This window comes from Neoarius graeffei, chromosome 23, assembly GCF_027579695.1.
Source record: "Neoarius graeffei isolate fNeoGra1 chromosome 23, fNeoGra1.pri, whole genome shotgun sequence".
Lineage (NCBI taxonomy): Eukaryota > Metazoa > Chordata > Actinopteri > Siluriformes > Ariidae > Neoarius > Neoarius graeffei.
The window spans coordinates 31,859,123-31,879,078 of NC_083591.1; the positions used below are offsets into that span (position 1 = coordinate 31,859,123).

General features: G+C 43.4%; 1 protein-coding gene across 4 annotated transcripts in view; it reads right to left on the reverse strand.

The window, feature by feature from the left end:
• gbp2 (guanylate binding protein 2) overlaps positions 1-19,956 on the reverse strand; it is a 95,840-nt gene that overhangs the window by 60,431 nt on the left and 15,453 nt on the right. Inside the window, exons 1-2 of one of the 4 annotated variants that reach the window (XM_060906082.1) lie at positions 18,298-18,618; positions 1,290-1,468 (exon numbers count right to left, since the gene is read on the reverse strand). In XM_060906082.1, the coding sequence (XP_060762065.1) occupies positions 1,290-1,464 (175 nt within the window). In that variant the 5' untranslated portion in view covers positions 1,465-1,468; positions 18,298-18,618. Of the gene's footprint in view, positions 1-1,289; positions 1,477-18,297; positions 18,619-19,956 lie in introns of those variants that run through there. The other 3 variants (XM_060906083.1, XM_060906084.1, XM_060906081.1) reach the window with 3 other exon arrangements.

A 19,956-nucleotide genomic window follows, 5' to 3' on the forward strand; every position in this document is an offset into this window, starting at 1 on the left:
GGATGGCGCTGATTTGGCACAACTGTTTTGGACAGCCGAGAGCAGTGTGGCTATAGGGCAGAGCAGCTGATCAAACATTGCTGGAGTGGAATAATCAGCGCCATGATCAGGTATCATCAAGCAGCCTGGGGAGTTTAAAAAGACGCCACTCAGCTCAGAGGTTAGTGAATCTCGCTCAATGCTGTGCATCTCACTCTCTCACTCTCTCTCTCTGCTCAGGACACCTTGCCAATGCCGAGGACAATGAGGAAGAAATCAGAGAGCCTTTAATTCTCCACTGGCGGATCCTCCAATCTTCATAACCACTGGAGCTTCACACAAAGACACAGACACCACCAGTGCCTGCCTGCAACCCTGCCTCCGGCCAGCTCTTGATCAGTGCACTTGCACTGATCACTCCATTCACCTCTCCTCCACTCTCCCACTTCTTTTTCATTAAAAGCACACTAGAATTAACTCACTGATTTGTATCTTGTGTGTCTGTGTTCATCCTGCTGCCAAAGTGAGTACTCACAATATATTCAATTTAGATTTGATGCTAGTAACATGTTTCATCCAAGTTGGGACATGTGCAACAAAAGACTGGAAAAGTTGTGTAATGCTTAAAAAAAAAAAAAAAACCTGCCTTGAACATCTCATAACTAATTAGGTAAATGGGCAATGGGTCAATATCAACATTTGATATGTAGTCTTTATAATGTTTTCAATGAAATATAGGATTTCAATGATTTGCACATCGGATCTTTTTTTTTTTTTACATTTTCACAACATCCCAACATTTTTGGAAACGGGGTTGTAGCTAGTATAGTTAACTTGACAGTAAGACAACCTAGCTTATCTACATGGAGGATCATTTAATTTTCCTGCCTGTGTCCCATTCAAGGAAATAGAGTGTGTTGTGATAAATTTACTGTCATGTTGGTGCCAGATGGCGATTTTTAGTTGTCCTTCCAGGTTGCATTTCCCAGAGAATACTGTGGTCCATGGACATGGCTGCCATGGACAATCACACCCTAGTGATGCAGACCAGTTGCAAACTAACCAATTAAACCAGAGCTGATCGGCAATAAAGAGCCAACCAAAGAAGGCAATATACCTTGTTTCATTCTTGGGCCAAATCATAGGGTTATAAATGGGCATGTAATACCACCTCTTGACAATTTTTGCCCCAAATAAACTCAAATACCTTCTATTTAGACATCAGAGAACAAAGTTACACATAGTATTGAGCAGTTTTAATTAATTTCAACTGCTAGAGATATGTTAGATGTTCACAAGTGGATTCTTACCCGTTTGTCGTCCTGCTAGACGGTTCATGAGGTAAGACTTCCCTGTGCGGTAGAGTCCCACTACAGACACTACAATAACTGGTTCAGTAATCTCATCCAGGATCTTTTTAGCTTCCTTCAGAACACAGAGCTGTCCTTCAGAATCGCTGCTTATCAGCCATACTGGCTCCTCCATGGCTCTGACCATATCATCAACAGAACAAAACACAATTAAATAATGTTTTGTAATTTCAATGCAACATCATAGCAAAGACACTTTTCACATTTTATGAAGGCAATATTCATGCAAAACCCTATTAGTAATGACTTTACACTAGATAGCAATATGACTTGAGAATTTCTGATTTTTCACCATTTTTAAAAATATTGTCACACTAGGGACAAGTGGCTGTCACAGGGCTTATGCCTGTTTTGTGATGGCTTTGTGAAGTCAATTGTCTAATTACTCCAATTCTAAGGTCCCTTCACTGGCTTCCAGTAAGCTACAGAATTGACTTTAAAGCATTGCTGCTGGTGTACAAATCTCTAAATGGTACAGGGCCCAATTACCTCTCTGATATGTTGCAGCAGCCTAACCCAATCAGATCTACCAGATCGCAGCAGCAAAATTTACTGGTAAAACCTGTTGTGTGGTGAAGCAGCTTTTAGCTACTATGCAGTACAGCTATGGAACCAACTCCCAGAGGACATTAAAAATGCTCCTGCTGTTGGCAGCTTCAAATCTAGATTAAAGACCAAGCTGTTTTCAGATGCTTTCTGCTAACTGATAAATATCATCTTTACATGTTAAACTTTACTTAACTTTTACAGTCTTTGCATGTTTTAAACTTAACTTTTATTCTATTTTATTCTGCTGTTTTTTACTGAACTTTTACTTCATTTTATTATTTTATTTCTACTATTGTTTAATTCTTATTTTTTCTCTCTTCTTCCCCCTTTATTTTATGTAATTTTATTTTCTATTGTTTACTGTTTTGCCTTTACCTCTGTAAAGCACATTGAACTGCCACTGTGTATGAAATGCACTATATAAATAAACTTGGCTTGCCTTGCCATGAACTTCATGTTTCCAGGTTTTCCTTATTTTGATTTTATAAATCACTCTCGTCTCTAGGATTGTAGTTCATCATGTCTGCCTAGGTTAAGGGTCAACAAGTATAAAACCAAAAGGCAACATATAAATGGTAGAGTATGGCTAAATATTTAATTTTAATCTATGAAGCTTCTCCTGTGGACCCACCACCTGCAGGAGGTGCCGTAAGGGTCCGGTGCACTATTGATCGGGTAGCAGCCAAAGGCGGAAGCCCTGGCATACTGATCCCTGGGTGACAAAACTGGCTTTTGGGACATGGAATGTAACCTCTCTGGTGGGAAAGGAGCCTGAGCTTGTGCGTGAGATTGAGCGGTACCGACTAGATATAGTTGGGCTCACTAACGCATAGCTTGGATTCTGGAACCAATTTCCTGGAGAGGGGTTGGACTCTCTTCTATGCTGGAGTTGCCAAGGGTGGGGCTATTGGTAGCCCCCCCCCAGTTCGGCGCACTAACATCGGAGTTCTCCCCAGTGAATGACAGGGTTGTTTCTCTGCACCGTCGGGTCGGGGAACGGTCTCTGACTGTCATTTGTGCTTATGCGCCAAATGGTAGTTCAGACTACCCGGCCTTCTTGGGAGTCCTTGAGTGGGGGGGCTAGACAGTGCAACACGAGGGGACTCCCTTGTTTTACTGGGGGACTTCAATGCTCATGTGGGCAATGACAGTGAGACCTGGAAAGGTGTGATTGGGAGAAACTGCCTGCCCGATCTGAACCTGAGCAGTGTTCTGTTGTTGGACTTCTGTGCCATGCACGGTTTGGCCATAATGAACACCACGTTTGAGCATAAGGGTGTCCATAAGTGCATGTGCCATGAGGACACCCTAGGCCATAGATTGATGATTGACTTTGTAGTCGTTTCATCTGATCTATGACTGTATATCTTGGATACTCGGGTGAAGAGAGGAGCAGAGCTGTCAACTGATCACTACCTGGTGGCGAGCTGGATCAGATGGCGGGGGAGGAGGCTGGACAGACCTGGTAGGCCCAAACGTTTAGTGAGGGTATGCTGGGAACGTCTAGTGGAGGCTCCTGTCTGTCGGATCTTCAACTGCCACCTCTGGCAGAGCTTCAACTGCATACTGGGGGAGGATGGGGACAGAGTCCGAGTGGACCATGTTTTGCACCTCCATTGCTGAGGCAGCTGTGCAGAACTGCAGCTGCAAGGTTGCTGGTACCTGCAGGGGTGATAGCGTTCCGGCGCTGTGCCGGATTTCCAGCGTACCGTGGCTGGGGGAAAAAAAAAAAAAAAAAAAAATCTAGTTCGCCCATTGTCCTGTGTCATTCTGAGATGCGCAGATAGACAGTAAAGGGAATTCCGAATTCCCTTTACTGTCTATCTGCGCATCCCAGAGTGACACAGGACAATGGGCGAACTAGATTTTTTTTTTCCCCCCAGCCACGGTACGCCGGAAATCCGGCGTGGCGCCGGAACGCTATCACCCCGTACCTGTCATGGCGGTAATCCCCGAACCCGGTGGTGGACACCTGTGGGAGCCATCAAGCTGAAGAGTCCTATCGGGCTTGGTTAGCCTGTGGGTCTCCAGAGGCAGTTGACAGATACCGATGGTCCAAGCGGAACGCAGCTCTGGCGGTCACTGAAGCAAAAACTCGGGTGTGGGAGGAGTTCGGTGAAGCCATGGAATGCGATTTTCGGTTGGCCTTGAAGAGATTCTGGAAAGCCATCCGGCGGCTCAGGAAGGGGAAGCAGTGCTCTGTCCCTACTGTTTACAGTGAGGATGGAGTGTGGTTGACCTCAACTGGGAATATCATCTGGCAGTGGAAGGAATACTTAGAGGATCTCCTCAATCCCACCTTCATGTTGTCTGAGGAGGACGCAGAGTCTGAGGGTGCTTGGGAGGACTCACCCATCACAGCGGCTGAGGTTGCCGAGGTGGTTAAAAAGCTCCTTGGTGGCCGGGCTCCGGGGTGGATGAGATTCGTCCGGAGTTCCTGAAGGCACTGGATGTTGTTGGGCTGTCTTGGCTGACATGCCTCTTCAACATTGCATGGAGATTGGGGACAGTGCCTCTGGATTGGCAGACTGGGGTGGTGGTTCCCCTTTTTAAAAAGGGGGACCAGAGAGTGTGTTCCAACTACAGGGATCACACTTCTCAGCCTCCCTAGGAAAGCCTATGCTGGGGTGCTGGAGAGGAGAGTTCGGTCGATAGTCGAACCTCGGATTCAGGAGGAACAATGCAGTTTTCGTCCTGGTTGTGGAACACTGGACCAGCTCTTTACCCTTGCAAGGGTACTAGAGGGTGCATGGGAGTTTGCCCAAGCGGTCTACATGTGTTTTGTGGACCTGGAGAAGGCTTACGACCGTGTCCCTCATGGTGCCCTGTGGGGGGTGCTTCGTGAGTATGGGGTTCAGGGCCCATTACTGCGGGCCATTTGGATCCTGTATGACCGAAGCAGGAGTTTGGTTCGCATTGACAGCAGTAAGTCAGACTCGTTCCCTGTGCATGTGGGACTCCACCAGGGCTGCCCTTTGTCACCGGTTCTGTTCATAACTTTTATGACCAGAATTTCTAGGCACAGCCAAGGGGCGGAGGGTGTCCAGTTTGGTGGCATCAGGATCATGTCTCTGCTTTTTGCAGATGATGTGGTCCTGTTGGCTTCATCAATATGTGACTTACAGCATGCGCTGGGACATTTTGCAGCTGAATGCAAAGTGGCTGGGATGAGGATCAGCACCTTCAAGTCCATGGCCATGGCGCTCAGCTGGAAATGGGTGGAGTGCCTACTTCAGGTCAGGGGGGAGTTGCTACCTAAAGTGGAGGAGTTTAAGTATCTTGGGGTTTTGTTCACAAGTGAGGGTAAGGGGGAGCGGGAGTTGGACAGATGGAATGGGGCAACGTCAGCAGTGATGTGGACACTAAACTGGTTGTGGTAAAGAGAGAGCTGAGCCAAAAGGCAAAGCTCTCAATTTACTGGTCCATCTACGTTCCCACTCTCACTTATGGTCATGAGCTCTGGGTAGTGACTGAAAGAATGAGATCACGGATACAAGTGGTAGACATGAGTTTTCTCCACAGGGTGGCTGGGCTCCCCCTTAGAGACAGGGTGAGAACCTTGGTCATTCGAGAGAGACTCAGTAGAACCACTGCTCCTCCACATCGAAAGGAGTCAGTTGAGGTGGTTCAGGCACCTTGTTAGGATGCCCCCTGGACGCCTCCCAAGGGAGATTCTCTGTGCATGCCTCACCAGGAGGAGACCCTGGGGCAGACCCAGGACACATTGGAGAGATTACATCTCTCAGCTGGCCTGGGAACACCTCAGTATTCCCCCAGAAGAGCTGGTGGAGGTGGACAGGGAGAGGGAAGTCTGGGCTGTTCTGCTTAGGCGGTTCCCCCCATGACCCAGATCCAGATAAGCCGTAGAAAATGGATAGATTTTCCACGGCTTTTGGATGAAGCTTTTGGAGAGCCATTACTTAGCATGTTAACTGCATTTCAGGATGAGAAACATGGCCCACCAGGGACAAGCACAACTTCCTTTCTTTGACTGGGCTATGTTAACCTTAACTCACACCAATAGTTCTGTCTGAGATTCATGTAGCAGCTTCTTAGAAATTGTTAAGTGCAACTATGGCTAAACAGCCATCATTGACCTGTTTTCTAAAAAAAAAAAAAAAATTAAAAAACAACCAAAAAATGTCTGGAGGACTAAAGAAAGAGAATCAACAGACACTTTGAATTATAATGACATTATCAACATCAATTCAAAACCCAGATGATAACTGGCAGTGGGGGTGTGGTCGAGTGTCAGCTGTGAATGGTGAGGAGTCAGGTTGAACCAGCAGGTAACACGTGACGAGTTGCACCTGTGTTAGGGTGCATCAGTTGCCCTCACTTTCATAAAATCTGATGCATTTTTGTTTGGGTGTTCCTTTTCACCAATAAAGACAGCCTGTAAAATTTTTTGACCATATTCAAAAGTCTAATGGTGGCACCATGAGGTTCATTTTTTGCCAAAAAAAACCCGCTTATTTTATGTTTTCACGTAAGGTTTGAATCACAATGTTGGACTCCATTTATTGATTTCTTGTGACCCAGAGATCATGTTAAGAACCTTTGCAAGGGATTGAGAAGCATTAAATGTGATTCATAATATATTTGTATTGTTTAAAAGTAGTTGAACAATGATTCAATGAACAGCTAAAACTCAAACTGTGCTTGATAATATATTTAGAATATGTACTAAAAATGTGTATCTAAGATATTTGGTATACTCTATAAGGTGCCATAATGTTTCATGAAAAGTGATCGAAATTTTGTCAAGTGTCATAAAATAGCAGCTTTTTCCATAACTTTGAGCTCCTGGTGCCACCATTAAACTTTTGAATTTTGTCAAAATATTTCACCCAGTGTGTTTTCTTACCAAAAGAAACAAACAAAAATGCATCATGATCGGAGGAACTTTTCATTTTTAGGGGGCAACTGATGCACCCTAACCTGTGTCTCATTACTGGCTGTCTATTAATTTTTTTACTCTGTGTGTCTTTCAGATGGCCGGTAATGAGAGAGTGAGCTGTGTTCTCCAATGTGGGTATATGCATGTGTTAGTCACTGAAAAGTGAGCATTAAAATAAAGAGCACCTTGAATTGTTGTGCCTGTTTACAGTTCCTCACTGCCCAACTTAGAAAGCTGTTACAATATCATAGACCAATACAGTTTCCATTTTTACTCAGAGCCATCATGGCATAGTTAAGATAGCTTGCCATCCTTGTTTTCCTGGCTGGAATATACTGAAAAACAAGGCTCAGCAAAAAATAAAAATAAAAAAATAAAATTCAGGGTTTTTTTATTATGTTTTTTTTTTTTTTTTACTGTCCATTGCAGTGCATGGTCAGCCACAGTAGTTGCAAAGTATTGCTATAAAAACAGAATATATATGTTTGTTGTTTTTTTCATTTGTAGAAAAATAAAAAGTTGGACAACTTGAACACAAAACTCATTTGAAGTAGTGCACAGTAGTTCCAGTGCTACACTTTTTTTAAGCCTTATCTGTAACTATATAATAACATTGAAGAATGGCTGCCCATATCTCAGCGTCATTGTCCATGCCTGCCTTGAAACAGTTTCTTTGTAGAACAAAGTAGTAAATCTACCCTGCACTTGTCACAATCCATCCATCCATTTTCTTCCACTTATCAGAAGTCGGGTTGCGGTGGTAGCAGACTAAGCAGGGTATTCCAGGCGTCCCTCTCCCCAGCAACACTTTCCAGTTCCTCCTGAGGAATCCCAAGGCACTCCCAGGCCAAATGAGATATATAATCTCTCCAGCATGTTCTGGGTCTACCCTGAGGTCTCCTCCCAGTTGGAGATGCCTGGAAAACCTCCAAAGGAAGGTGCCCAGGAGGCATCCTAATCAGATGCCCCAACCACCTCAGCTGACTCCTTTTGACATGAAGGAGCAGCAGCTCTACTCCGAGATCACTCCGGATGTCTGAGCTTCTCCCCCTACCTCTAAGGGTGAGCCCAGCCACCCTCCGGAGAAACCTAATTTCAGCCGCTTGTATCTGCAATCTCATCCTTTCGGTCACTACCCAAAGCTCATGACCATAGGTGAGGGTTGGAACGTAGATTGACTGGTAAATTGAAAGCTTTGCCTTCCAGCTCAGGTCCCTCTTCACCATGATGGACCGGTACACTGCCCGCATTACTGCTGGTGCCGCCCCAATCCACCTGTCCATCTCATGCTCCATTTTATCATCACTCATGAACAAGACCCTGAGATACTTAAACTCCTTCACTTGGGGCAGCAACTCACTCCCAATTTGGAGAGAGTACTCCACCATTTTCCGGCAGAGAACCATGGACTCCGACTTAGAGGTGCTGACTCATCCCAGCCGCTTCACTCTCAGCTGCAAACCATCCCAGTGCTTGCTGAAGGTCATGCTCTGAAGGAGCCAACAGAACCACATCATCTGCAAAGAGCAGAAGGGACTTCTCATAGTACACGTGTTTTCCCAGTGCACTTTGGCAATTTACATCTGGTTGCTTCTTTATGATCATTGTAATTTGGCATGTGGTCCATCATGTCACTGCAGACATCTTCAGTTGGCCTTCATTCAGCAGAAGCTTTCCATACAGATTCCTGTTTGAGTGGTGGGCTTTGTGACAAGCTTGGTCTTCCTCTTTTCCTTGCTGCTTCCCTGTTCGCACAAAGGCTTCTGTTATATGCACAAGGGCTTTTGCTATTTTGAGGCACTGAAGATTCAACATGTACTGCTGAGGAATGTCCAGGCATGCTTTGTCCTTTTGATATTCATGCCAGCTCTTCACAACAGCCAGATCAAAGACATGGGCAATGATTCTAAGAGTCCATTTTTGAAACACTAAGATTGGTTAGTGTGGCAGAGGCCCCAGCATGTCCCAGCAGAAGAACATCACTGCAAAAGAACATAGTTGCAGTGAGTTAAATAGTGCTGTTCTCCACCCTTCAGCAGCTTCCAGGGAGTACAAAAGGTCCCCTCATTTCTCATAAGTGAGTGTTCTCATCCCAAAGTCATGTTACTGAAGGTTCTCTCCTGATGATGATACCATGCCAAGCACGAGATGGCTCCCAGCCAAGACTCCACACATGCCAAGAGACAGAGCGCCAGTCCACTCAAGAGCAACCACGAACCACGGCCCTCCAGTACCTCACCACCTGACCACAGGAGGAAGCTAGCTGAGCACCTCACCTCCTTCATGCTACACTTTGACCAAGTTCTTGGGCACCTCACTTGTCCCTCTCTCACCTTCCTCCCTTTTCTCCAAAAATGTAAATAAAGAGCACTTATTTTTTCTAGCTCCTTGGATCAGTGTTTGTGTTCTGCCCCATCACAGTTGCAGATCGCTACAGTGGTGAAGAATGCAGCCATGAGCATTGGCCCCACCCTTTCCCCACCTCACCTCCCCATGAAGCCCCCAATCAAGCACCTTCTAGAGACCAGCCTGCAAAAGCAGGTGACTTAAGGTCACTAGGTGGCCATCCAAGAACTACTACAGCACTGAGCCACCTAGGAGTCCTCCCTTCCCAACCTCCTCTGCAGGAGGCCCAGAAACTGCTCAGCAAGCTCGGCCCAGACGACAATGTTGAGGTCTTCCTCTACGTGTTTGACAATACCATATTTCAGGTGAGCTGGGCTGAAGAAGAATGGGCCTGGGTCCTCACCCTTCTGCTGACTGGAAAGGCACAGTGGGCCTCCTATGCTCTTCCTCGAGGAGGAGCTATCCTGACTAAAACATCTGTCATTGTAGCCAGCCTGGGATGAAACTCCCCAGTGGTGGCCCAAACCCAAGCACAGCCCCTGCTTGAATGTCCTGGCTGTGTGGTACACACCCCGCCAAACTCCCTGGGGCCCCATACCATCGTCTGGCTGAATGGATGTACTGTCAAGGCCATTCTGGATTCCAAGAGCACCATCACCCTTGCCCAGCCCTTGGTACTTACCCAAGCCCACAACCCCAAGTGGTACTGTAAAGGTTATTTGCATGCATGCACAAGAGGTGGTTGCCGCCAGGGTGTGGGTGGGGGACTGCTGAGGTGAGTGGGAGCTGTTAATTGGGGTAATGCCTGATCTTCCTGTTTCTCTGTTTATATTAAAAGATTGGCCCAGGTCCCCCACTGAGCTGCTGGCTCTCCAGGAAGCCAGGTACCCCAGGCTGACCCACAGACTGGTAAGCCTGAGGAAAGTGTAGACAACTCCTTGCCAAGGAGTCGGAGGACAACACTGATGCTGCAGCAAAGGATGAGTCCCACTCTGCCACTAACCCCCTCACTCTTGTTTCAGCAGGTCACCTATGAAGGAAATTTCAGCTGGGAACACAAGGAGGATGACTGGCTAAAACTATTGGTGACAAGTGCACCTGGTTGAGGATGAGGACCAGTAAACTGGGCATGCTCTGCCCAAAGCATACTTCTTAATCCAAGGGAGCCTACTGTATTACTACACTGACCGCTGGGGGCAACCCTGTGATCTTCTGGTGGTCCCCTGGTCCAAGATCAATTAAGTTATGCATCCGCACCCATTCTCATCCCCTCAGGGGCCACCTGTGAGTCCACAACACACTCACCAAGCTAAGGGACTGTGTCCAGTGCACTGCCCTGGCAAAGCCTACCCCCACACTGCTCATTCCTCTCCCCATCATCAGGGTATTCTTTGAGAGAGTGGGGATGGATTTGTTGGATCCACTCCCCAAGTCAGCCTGTGGACATACATCCAGGTAATGATTGATTACGCCCCCCTCCGAAAGGCCACCTCCAAAACCACTGCAAGGGAACTGGTCCTGCTCTTCAAGATCAAGATCCTTTTATTATCACTGCACCATACAGTACAGTGAAATTGAAGCACGCAATCCAGTCAATGTATTCATACAGACTAGACCCCGAAGCCGCCGCCAGGCGCCGCTAAAACCGCCATTTAGAATTTGAGCCGCCGCCAGCCAATAATTTTGTAAGCCAATTTGAGCCGCTATCTAATAAAATTTGGCTGAGCCACTAAGAATTGTGTACATCAAATAATGGTTTTATCCACATCATGAGCTACAAGAAAAGTGACACAAACATGATCAACTGTACACACTAGTAGTAACACAATAGAGACGTATAGGCATACACTGTAGAGATTTAGAACTGATATCACAGCACAGAGAGCCACCACAAGCTTGCCGTTGTGACTACCTGTCTGGCTTCCCGCCCCTCACACCGTTACCACAATACACTGGGGAACCCGGGAACCCACCCAGAGCATCAATCGACTCCGATATTGACGAGATGGCTGCATTCTTTGCCGCTGCTGAGGGAAAGTGTAAAGGTATTTTTTTTTTGTTTGTTTCACATACTTCGAGATTGATATATAAAAAAAAAAAAAGTACTCCACCACTACTTTCATCGTAGTAAGATAGCTGCCAGTCCTTCACTGGTCATTGCTAGTGAGAGTAGATAGCTAGATGCCTTCCTCGAACAATCCAGATTAGCTTATTATTAGCATTGAACTACAATCTTGCTAGATTTATATTTACAATGAAGTAAGAGACCAGGGGACCTGTGGTAAATATGATTCCACGTTAAATGACCCGTGTGTGTGTGTGTGTGTGTGTGTGTGTGTGTGTGTGTGTGTGTGTGTGTGTGAGAGAGAGAGAGAGAGATAATAATAATACATCTAAGTACTTATAATAAATAAATGTAATAAATAAATAACTTCTAATCAATAAATGCTATCATAAATACACCATTTGTTGTAGTACAATCAGTTTTTTAACCAAACTGTGTTGTGGAAATAGCCTATGTATCTGTGTAACCAGTACACTGCATCTTAATCAATTGAACGTAGACCATAGGCGTGAAGAAACAGTATCAGCCATTTGTAGCCATAAACATTTTGGTGGCTGCAGCAGCCATTAAGGTTTTGGCTGAGTCAGCTAGCCAGCCAATAATTTCATCAGCCAGCCATTATCCTGAAAACAAACGGCTTCGGGGTCTAATACAGACACTTAGTATTGGGGGGGGGGGGGGGGAGTCAGATCTGTACAAGATAAACATTCAAGTAAAAAGATAAACAAATCTATACAAGATACCGTATTTTCTGGACTATAGAGCGCACCTGTATATAAGCCGCATCCGCTCTATTTAAAAAAAATATATATATACACAAGCCGCACCGGGCTATAAGCCGCAGATATCCATGTTGAAAAATTAGATATTTACTGCATGTACAGAACGATTTTGTACTGTAAATGTACATGTATGTACCTGAACAGATTCTTTCCGAACAGTGCCTTTTAACACGGCAGCAACTTTGCTGATTAAACCGGAACAGAACCAAGAGAAAATAACTGGTATTTATTTACCTTCATTTCTCCTGTGTTTGAAACCACAAGTCACTTTAATCATCTTCGCTGGATTTGAAAATAATTACCAGTTAGTAATTTGTCGTGCGTGTTCTATCTGCTAAAGATCTGCTAATTCTTCTTTGCATTGATTTTTCGTCCATCTTATTTTTGATTCTACTTCCGGTTAGAGCGCCCCTAGCGGTGGAAGAAAAATCCACAGAATAGCCGCACCTTTGTATAAGCCGCATGGTTCAAAACCTAGGAAAAAAGTAGCAGCTTATAGTCCAGAAAATACAGTAGATAAGATTTGTCTTTGAATCTTTGAATTAAAAAGAAACATCTTTTCAAGAACTGCTTAACAAAAAAAAAAAAAAGTTGATTCTATGTATCTAGATTGTGGCCCACGATACAGCAGGTTATTGCACAGTAATAAGTGAATGTATTGCACAATTAGGCATGATAATTGCACATTTGCCCATGTTGACAGAGTGCAATTGAGCACAAGCAATATAAATAAATAAATATAGGTGATCGAGAGAACGAGGTACATGTGGTTGTACAAACATACTACTTAAGTAAGAGGTAGGCATGTAGCAGTGTAGACAGTTTGTGTTACCATTCAGTCCTGTTTCTGTCTCTACTGCTGGCATTTGTGTAGGTGACTGGCTTTGTTCAGTTCACGTATGACACTCAGGTAAAAGCTGTTCTTTACTAGTCTATTTGTCTGTGAAACAATGGACCTGAACAGTCTACCAAAGGGCAGTGGTTCAAGAAGCTGGTGTCCAGGGTGGGAAGGGTCTTTCTTTCGTGTAAGTTTACAGTTGCGGTCAGAAGTTTACATACAGTGACATGAACGTCATATTGGGTATGAATGTCATGGCAATATTTGGGCTTTCAGTAATTTCTTTGAACTGATCTTTTTCTGTGGCAGAATAATTGTACAGCATACATCTTTAATTAAAAAACACACTAGAATTTGGTGCACAAGTTTTAATTTTCTTTGGGTTTTCTGAAATCAACACAGGGTCAAAATTATACATACAGGGTCAAAAATTGACATCCGCTCACTTAGATTATTAATTCAGAGGTGCTGAAACTTCCAAAATGTCTCTTATCTTGGCTAAGGCCTCTTAACTTTGTTAGTGATCATGATTGACTACAGCTGGTAGCTTCTCTGTGCCTTCATAAAAAGGGTTTGTTTACAGCACTCATTGGATTGACCAACACACAGTAAAATGGGAAATTCCAAGGAGCTCAGTGCAGATCTGAGAAAGAGGTTCACAGGTATACACAACTCCAGAATGTCTCTTGGAGCCATTTCTAAACAACTGCAAATTCCAAGATCAGTTCAAGCAATTGTGTCCAAGTTATTGTGAGGTGCAGTCACTTCGCCAAGCCACTTTGCTTCAAGAAAACCCAAACTGTCACTCTCAGCTAAAAGGAAATTGGTTTGGATTAGGGATGGCGAAAACTAAAAAATCTTGACCGACCACCGAGCCTCATTAGCCAGTTAAAGTCAGTTAACCTATGAGTTTAAACAGGGATGCAAACGGCGCACCTTTTGACGGATGCCGCCTTTTTCACGGCTGAATCGTGCAGATCTGATTTTTTTTCCGGGGGGGGGGGGGGGGGGGGGGGGGGTGTTGGAGTGTCTGAATAATTTAATCAGAGTAAATTCTGTATTAAAATTACTAAATAAGCAAATGCCGTTACAGTCCATGAAACATAGGAAGTATGAGAAGAAAACAGTAAATCAGAAAGCTGCGCACGTTTTCGCTGAAGCTGCGCAAATGTGTGCAGCTTTCTGATTTACTGGTTTCTTCTCATACTTCCTATGTTTCATGGACTGTAACGGCATTTGCTTATTTAGTAATTTTAATACAGAATTTACTCTATGAAATTATTCAGACACTCCAACGCCCCCCCCCCCAAAAAAAAAAAAAAAAATCGGATCTGCACGATTCAGCCGTGAAAAAGTCGGCATCTGCGCCTTTAGTTTGTGTGGAGATATATGATCTGCAATAACATGCATTGTTGGCTACAGACCAAAATATACTTTCAGAATGCACTGGCCAAGGCAGGACTAAACTCGATGTGCCTTCTAATAATTTAAAAAAAAAAAAAAAAAAAACACAATAGTAATTTGTATCTAAAAAGCCTGTGTCTACACTTTTCTTTCGCCAAGTGGCAGCAGGAGGGCGGGACATGACTGAATGGGTGTTTCTGATTTGTCAGCTGTCGTCCTTACACCGCATGGCATGCCCCAAGCATTTACAACACAGAATTCCAGGTTCTCCGCTCCAAAACGATTGATTTTTTTTTTCACCGACAACCAAAAAAAAAAAATTAGTAACCAGTTGACGTTGATTCGGTCAACCACCGGTCAAACGGTCATCGGTTAACATCCCTAGTTTGGATGGTCAGGAACAACCTGGGAACCACCATGGCACAGCCCTGCCATGAACTGGAAGCTGATGGAACTGTCTACAGTTCAGATCACCATGAACTAAGAGGCTTCTATCCAAGAAATAACCCCTGCTCCAAAATTGAAACCTCCAGGCTTAACTAAAGTTTAAAGCTGAGCACACAGACAAAGAAAAAGCCTTCTGGAGGATAGATGTCTGGTCAGATGAGACAAAGATTGAGTTGTTTGGCCACAATGACCACCATGTACAGAGGGACACGGTACCAGCTGGTGGTGGTAGGATCATCATGCTCTGGGGCTGTTTTGCTGCCAATAGAACTGGTTCATTGCACAAAGTGGATGGAATAATGAAGGAGGACTACCTCAGAATTCTTCGGCATAAACCATCAGATACTTGAACATGACTTGAGACTTACAACAGGACAATGAACCCAAACACGCATCAGAGCTGGTTGTGGAGGATAAAGCAGGCTAACATTAAGCTTAAAACAAGTCCTGACTTCAACCCTATTGAAAATATATGAATCATGCTTATAAGTAGAGTCCATGCCAAGAAAAAAAAAACAAATTTAATTGAACTCTACCAATTTTACCATGAAGAGTTATGAAATATCCAACCAGAATTCTGCCAGAAGCTTGCTCATGGTAAACAAAAATGTTTGGTCAAAGTGAACCTCGCGAAGAGACATTTTACCCAAATATTAGGTGTGCTGTAGTTATACTTTTGATCTTGTGTTGATTTCAGAAAAAAAATTGAAACTTGTGCACCAAATTCTAGTGATTTTTTTTTAATTAAAAGATGCATGCTGTACTACATTCTGCCACAGAAAAAGATCAGTTCAAAGAAATTACAACCCCGATTCCAAAAAAAGTTGGGACAAAATACAAACTGTAAATAAAAACGGAATGCAATAATTTACAAATCTCAAAACTGATAGTATTCACAATAGAACAGACAACACATCAAATGTTGAAAGTGAGACATTTTGAAATTTCATGCCAAATATTGGCTCATTTGAAATTTCATGACAGCAACACATCTCAAAAAAGTTGAGACAGGGGCAATAAGAGGCTGTAAAAGTTAAAGGTACAAAAAAGGAACAGCTGGAGGACCAAACTGCAACTCATTAGGTCAATTGGCAATAGGTCATTAACATGACTGGGTATAAAAAGAGCATCTTGAAGTGGCAGCGGCTCTCAGAAGTAAAGATGGGAAGAGGATCACCAATCCCCCTAATTCTGCGCCGACAAATAGTGGAGCAATATCAGAAAGGAGTTCGACAGTGTAAAATTGCAAAGAGTTTGAACATATCATCTACAGTGCACAATATCATCAAAAGATTCAGAGAATCTGGAAAAATCTCTGTGCGTAAGGGTCAAGGCCGGAAAACCATACTGGGTGCCCGTGATCTTCGGGCCCTTAGATGGCATTGCATCACATACAGGCATGCTTCTGTATTGGAAATCACAAAATGGGCTCAGGAATATTTCCAGAGAACATTATCTGTGAACACAATTCACCGTGCCATCTGCCGTTGCCAGCTAAAACTCTATAGTTCAAAGAAGAAGCCGTATCTAAACATGATCCAGAAGCGCAGACGTATTCTCTGGGCCAAGGCTCATTTAAAATGGACTGTGGCAAAGTGGAAAACTGTTCTGTGGTCAGACGAATCAAAATTTGAAGTTCTTTATGGAAATCAGGGACGCCGTGTCATTCGGACTAAAGAGGAGAAGGACGACCCAAGTTGTTCTCAGCGCTCAGTTCAGAAGCCTGCATCTCTGATGGTATGGGGTTGCATTAGTGCATGTGGCATGGGCAGCTTACACATCTGGAAAGACATCAATGCTGAAAGGTATATCCAGGTTCTAGAGCAACATATGCTCCCATCCAGACGACGTCTCTTTCAGGGAAGACCTTGCATTTTCCAACATGACAATGCCAAACCACATACTGCATCAATTACAGCATCATGGCTGCGTAGAAGGGTCCGGGTACTGAACTGGCCAGCCTGCAGCCCAGATCTTTCACCCATAGAAAACATTTGGCGCATCATAAAACAGAAGACACGACAAAAAAGACCCAAGACAGTTGAGCAACTAGAATCCTACATTAGACAAGAATGGGTTAACATTCCTATCCCTAAACTTGAGCAACTTGTCTCCTCAGTCCCCAGACGTTTACAGACTGTTGTAAAGAGAAAAGGGGATGTCTCACAGTGGTAAACATGGCCTTGTCCCAACTTTTTTGAGATGTGGCGTTGCCATGAAATTTAAAATCACCTAATTTTTCTCTTTAAATGATACATTTTCTCAGTTTAAACATTTGATATGTCATCTATGTTCTATTCTGAATAAAATATGGAATTTTGAAGCTTCCACATCATTGCATTCCGTTTTTATTTACAATTTGTACTTTGTCCCAACTTTTTTGGAATCGGGGTTGTAGTGAAAGCCCAAATCTTGCCATAACATCCATATCTACGATGACATTCATGCCACTGCATGTAAACTTCTGACCACAACTGTATGTTTGGGTACTTTTGAGGTTCAGACTTCCACGACAGTTCTTTGTACAAATCTGAGTGATAACGTATACTTTTTAAATTTCATTTTTATATTTATATATTTTTTGAGAAAACAGAAGTGTACAATATGCAGAAAATGTCAATATAAAATTGTGGTAAATTAGACAGATAGTAATAAAATCGCCTACAGTCCTCTCTTCCCCCAGTAAGCTGGTTCATCATATTCAGCATGCAAAACAGTAACACAGCATGTGTGTAGGAATTTTAAAAAAATAATAATCAATTTAACCTTTGTGCATGTTTTCACATGTTAAAAAGAGGTCAAATTTGAGCACAAACAATAAAAGTACAGCATTAATATTAGTCTTTCCTACAGATTTTTTCGACAATGAAAGACCGAGGTTTGACATTACGGTCATGCCATCTACATTTCGTCGAAGCGCGGTCACGCTATCTGCCCTTAAAAATCGTTGGCGCGCCTACATCGCTTTATACGGTAAATCGTATGGGCACAGATGGGCTCGGTGTTTTCGAGTACTCCCCATAAATAGAACATTCAATCGGAGCAGAAGACGAAGGGAAATAATTTCCTGTTCATTTCAGATAATGCACAAACTTCAATTTTAAAACAATACTCAAACATTGCCCAAAACAGACGAGTCATATTCAAAGATATGACTGATCTAAACCTGTTTTACTGCAGCATTTTTTATCTTTTTTTGCTACAGCCATACACTATATTCATGTTGCTACAGAGACCGATATTCAAAAATCATTAAAAAAAATCATAATCAAATTGTTATCAACCAACTCCACCAGATCCAAGTACTACACATCCCCAGGTACCATTGTGAAAAAATACTACTACTACTACTACTACTTTTACTGTGACATTATCTAATTATTACATATTAAAATCATACATAATACTCATATTGCTATCGAGGTAGATATTAAAAAAAAAATCATTAAAAAAAATCCCAATCAACCAACTCCACCAGACTCTTGTAGAACACATCCGCAGGTACCGCTGTGATAAATTGCTAGTAGTTTTACTGTTGCCTTATCTCATAATTACATGCCATAATCATAACCACATCCCATAATATCATTTAACTTGTTTGCTTTTCACATACTTACTAATTGTTATGGGAGGCGAGACGTGGTGAGTTTGGATCCAAAAGCAGAACACAGACCAGAAAATCCAATAAATAAAAAATGATTTAATTGGAGTCAAAATAAACCAAAAACAATCCAGAAAAAACTAGGGGCAAAAAACGCTAGCATAAAAAAAAGTCTAGACAAAAACGTAGCACAACAAACGTGAAAAAAGACACACAAAAAAAACGTAGTGCAAAAAAACTAACAAGAAACAGGCAAAACAGAAAGCAAAGAGCCTAGAAGCAATAAGGGCGCAGAGACGACGTGAAACCACCAACGAGACTTTCTGACAAAGTCCCCTTTTTCTTCTTCTGTCAGTTTTTATTGGCGGTTTATAAACGGTGTGTATTACCGCCATCTACTGGGCTGAGGTGTAATCCAAGGGATATTAAATCACAGATGTCTCATCTCATCTCATCTCATCTCATTATCTCTAGCCGCTTTATCCTGTTCTACAGGGTCGCAGGCAAGCTGGAGCCTATCCCAGCTGACTACGGGCGAAAGGCGGGGTACACCCTGGACAAGTCGCCAGGTCATCACAGGGCCGACACATAGACACAGACAACCATTCACACTCACATTCACACTTACGGTCAATTTAGAGTCACCAGTTAACCTAACCTGCATGTCTTTGGACTGTGGGGGAAACCGGAGCACCCGGAGGAAACCCACGCGGACACGGGGAGAACATGCAAACTCCGCACAGAAAGGCCCTCGCCGGCCACGGGGCTCGAACCCGGACCTTCTTGCTGTGAGGCGACAGCGCGAACCACTACACCACCGTGCCGCCCAATCACAGATGTGCTATATTTAAAAAACCCTAAATTCTTCTTGCTAATTGTGTTTCCCTTAAATACTGTATTAGAGCTGTCACTACTGGTTGTGTATTAGGCTGACTTAATAAATTATTCATAGTTACAGATTTCCTTATTGCCCTCCTCATCTTCTCTCTTTCAGTAGAATACTGTCTGCAGTGTCAAAGAACATGCTCCACTTTTTCCATTTCTCCACAGTGTGCACAGGCCCCAGACTGATGTTTCCCTATGGTATACAACCCACCATTTAGACTTGTGTGCCCAATCCTCAGCCTAGTCATCAGTTTCAGTTCACCACTCCTTGTTATTACTTCCTTTTGTAAATTATACAGATGTCTTCCTTTCTCCTCTGTACTCCATCTATCCTGCCATATTCTATTGATGTTGTGTTTAATTATTACTTTAATTTCTGCTTTACTTAATGGAACCTTAAGTTCAACCTCATTTGCCTTGGTGGCTTCTGTAGCCAGCCTGTCCACACTTTCATTTCCCTCAACCCCCCTTATGTGCTGGAACCCATGTGAACTGAATAAGTAGCTTTTGCTGATTTATATTAAATATGAGGTGATTTATTTCATCTAAGAGGTCTTGTCGGCATGTGGATTTTCCGCTTTGGATACTGGTTAAGGAAGACATTGAATTTGAACAGATAACTGCTTTACTAGGCTTCACCTCCTCCACCCACTGCAGGGCCAGTATGATAGCCATCATCTCTGCTGAGGAAATTGACAGATGATCTGACGTCCTTTTTTTATATTAATATTGTAGCTGGGGATATGTACTGCTGCTCCTGTTTTACCAGTTTCGTCTTTTGAAGCATCTG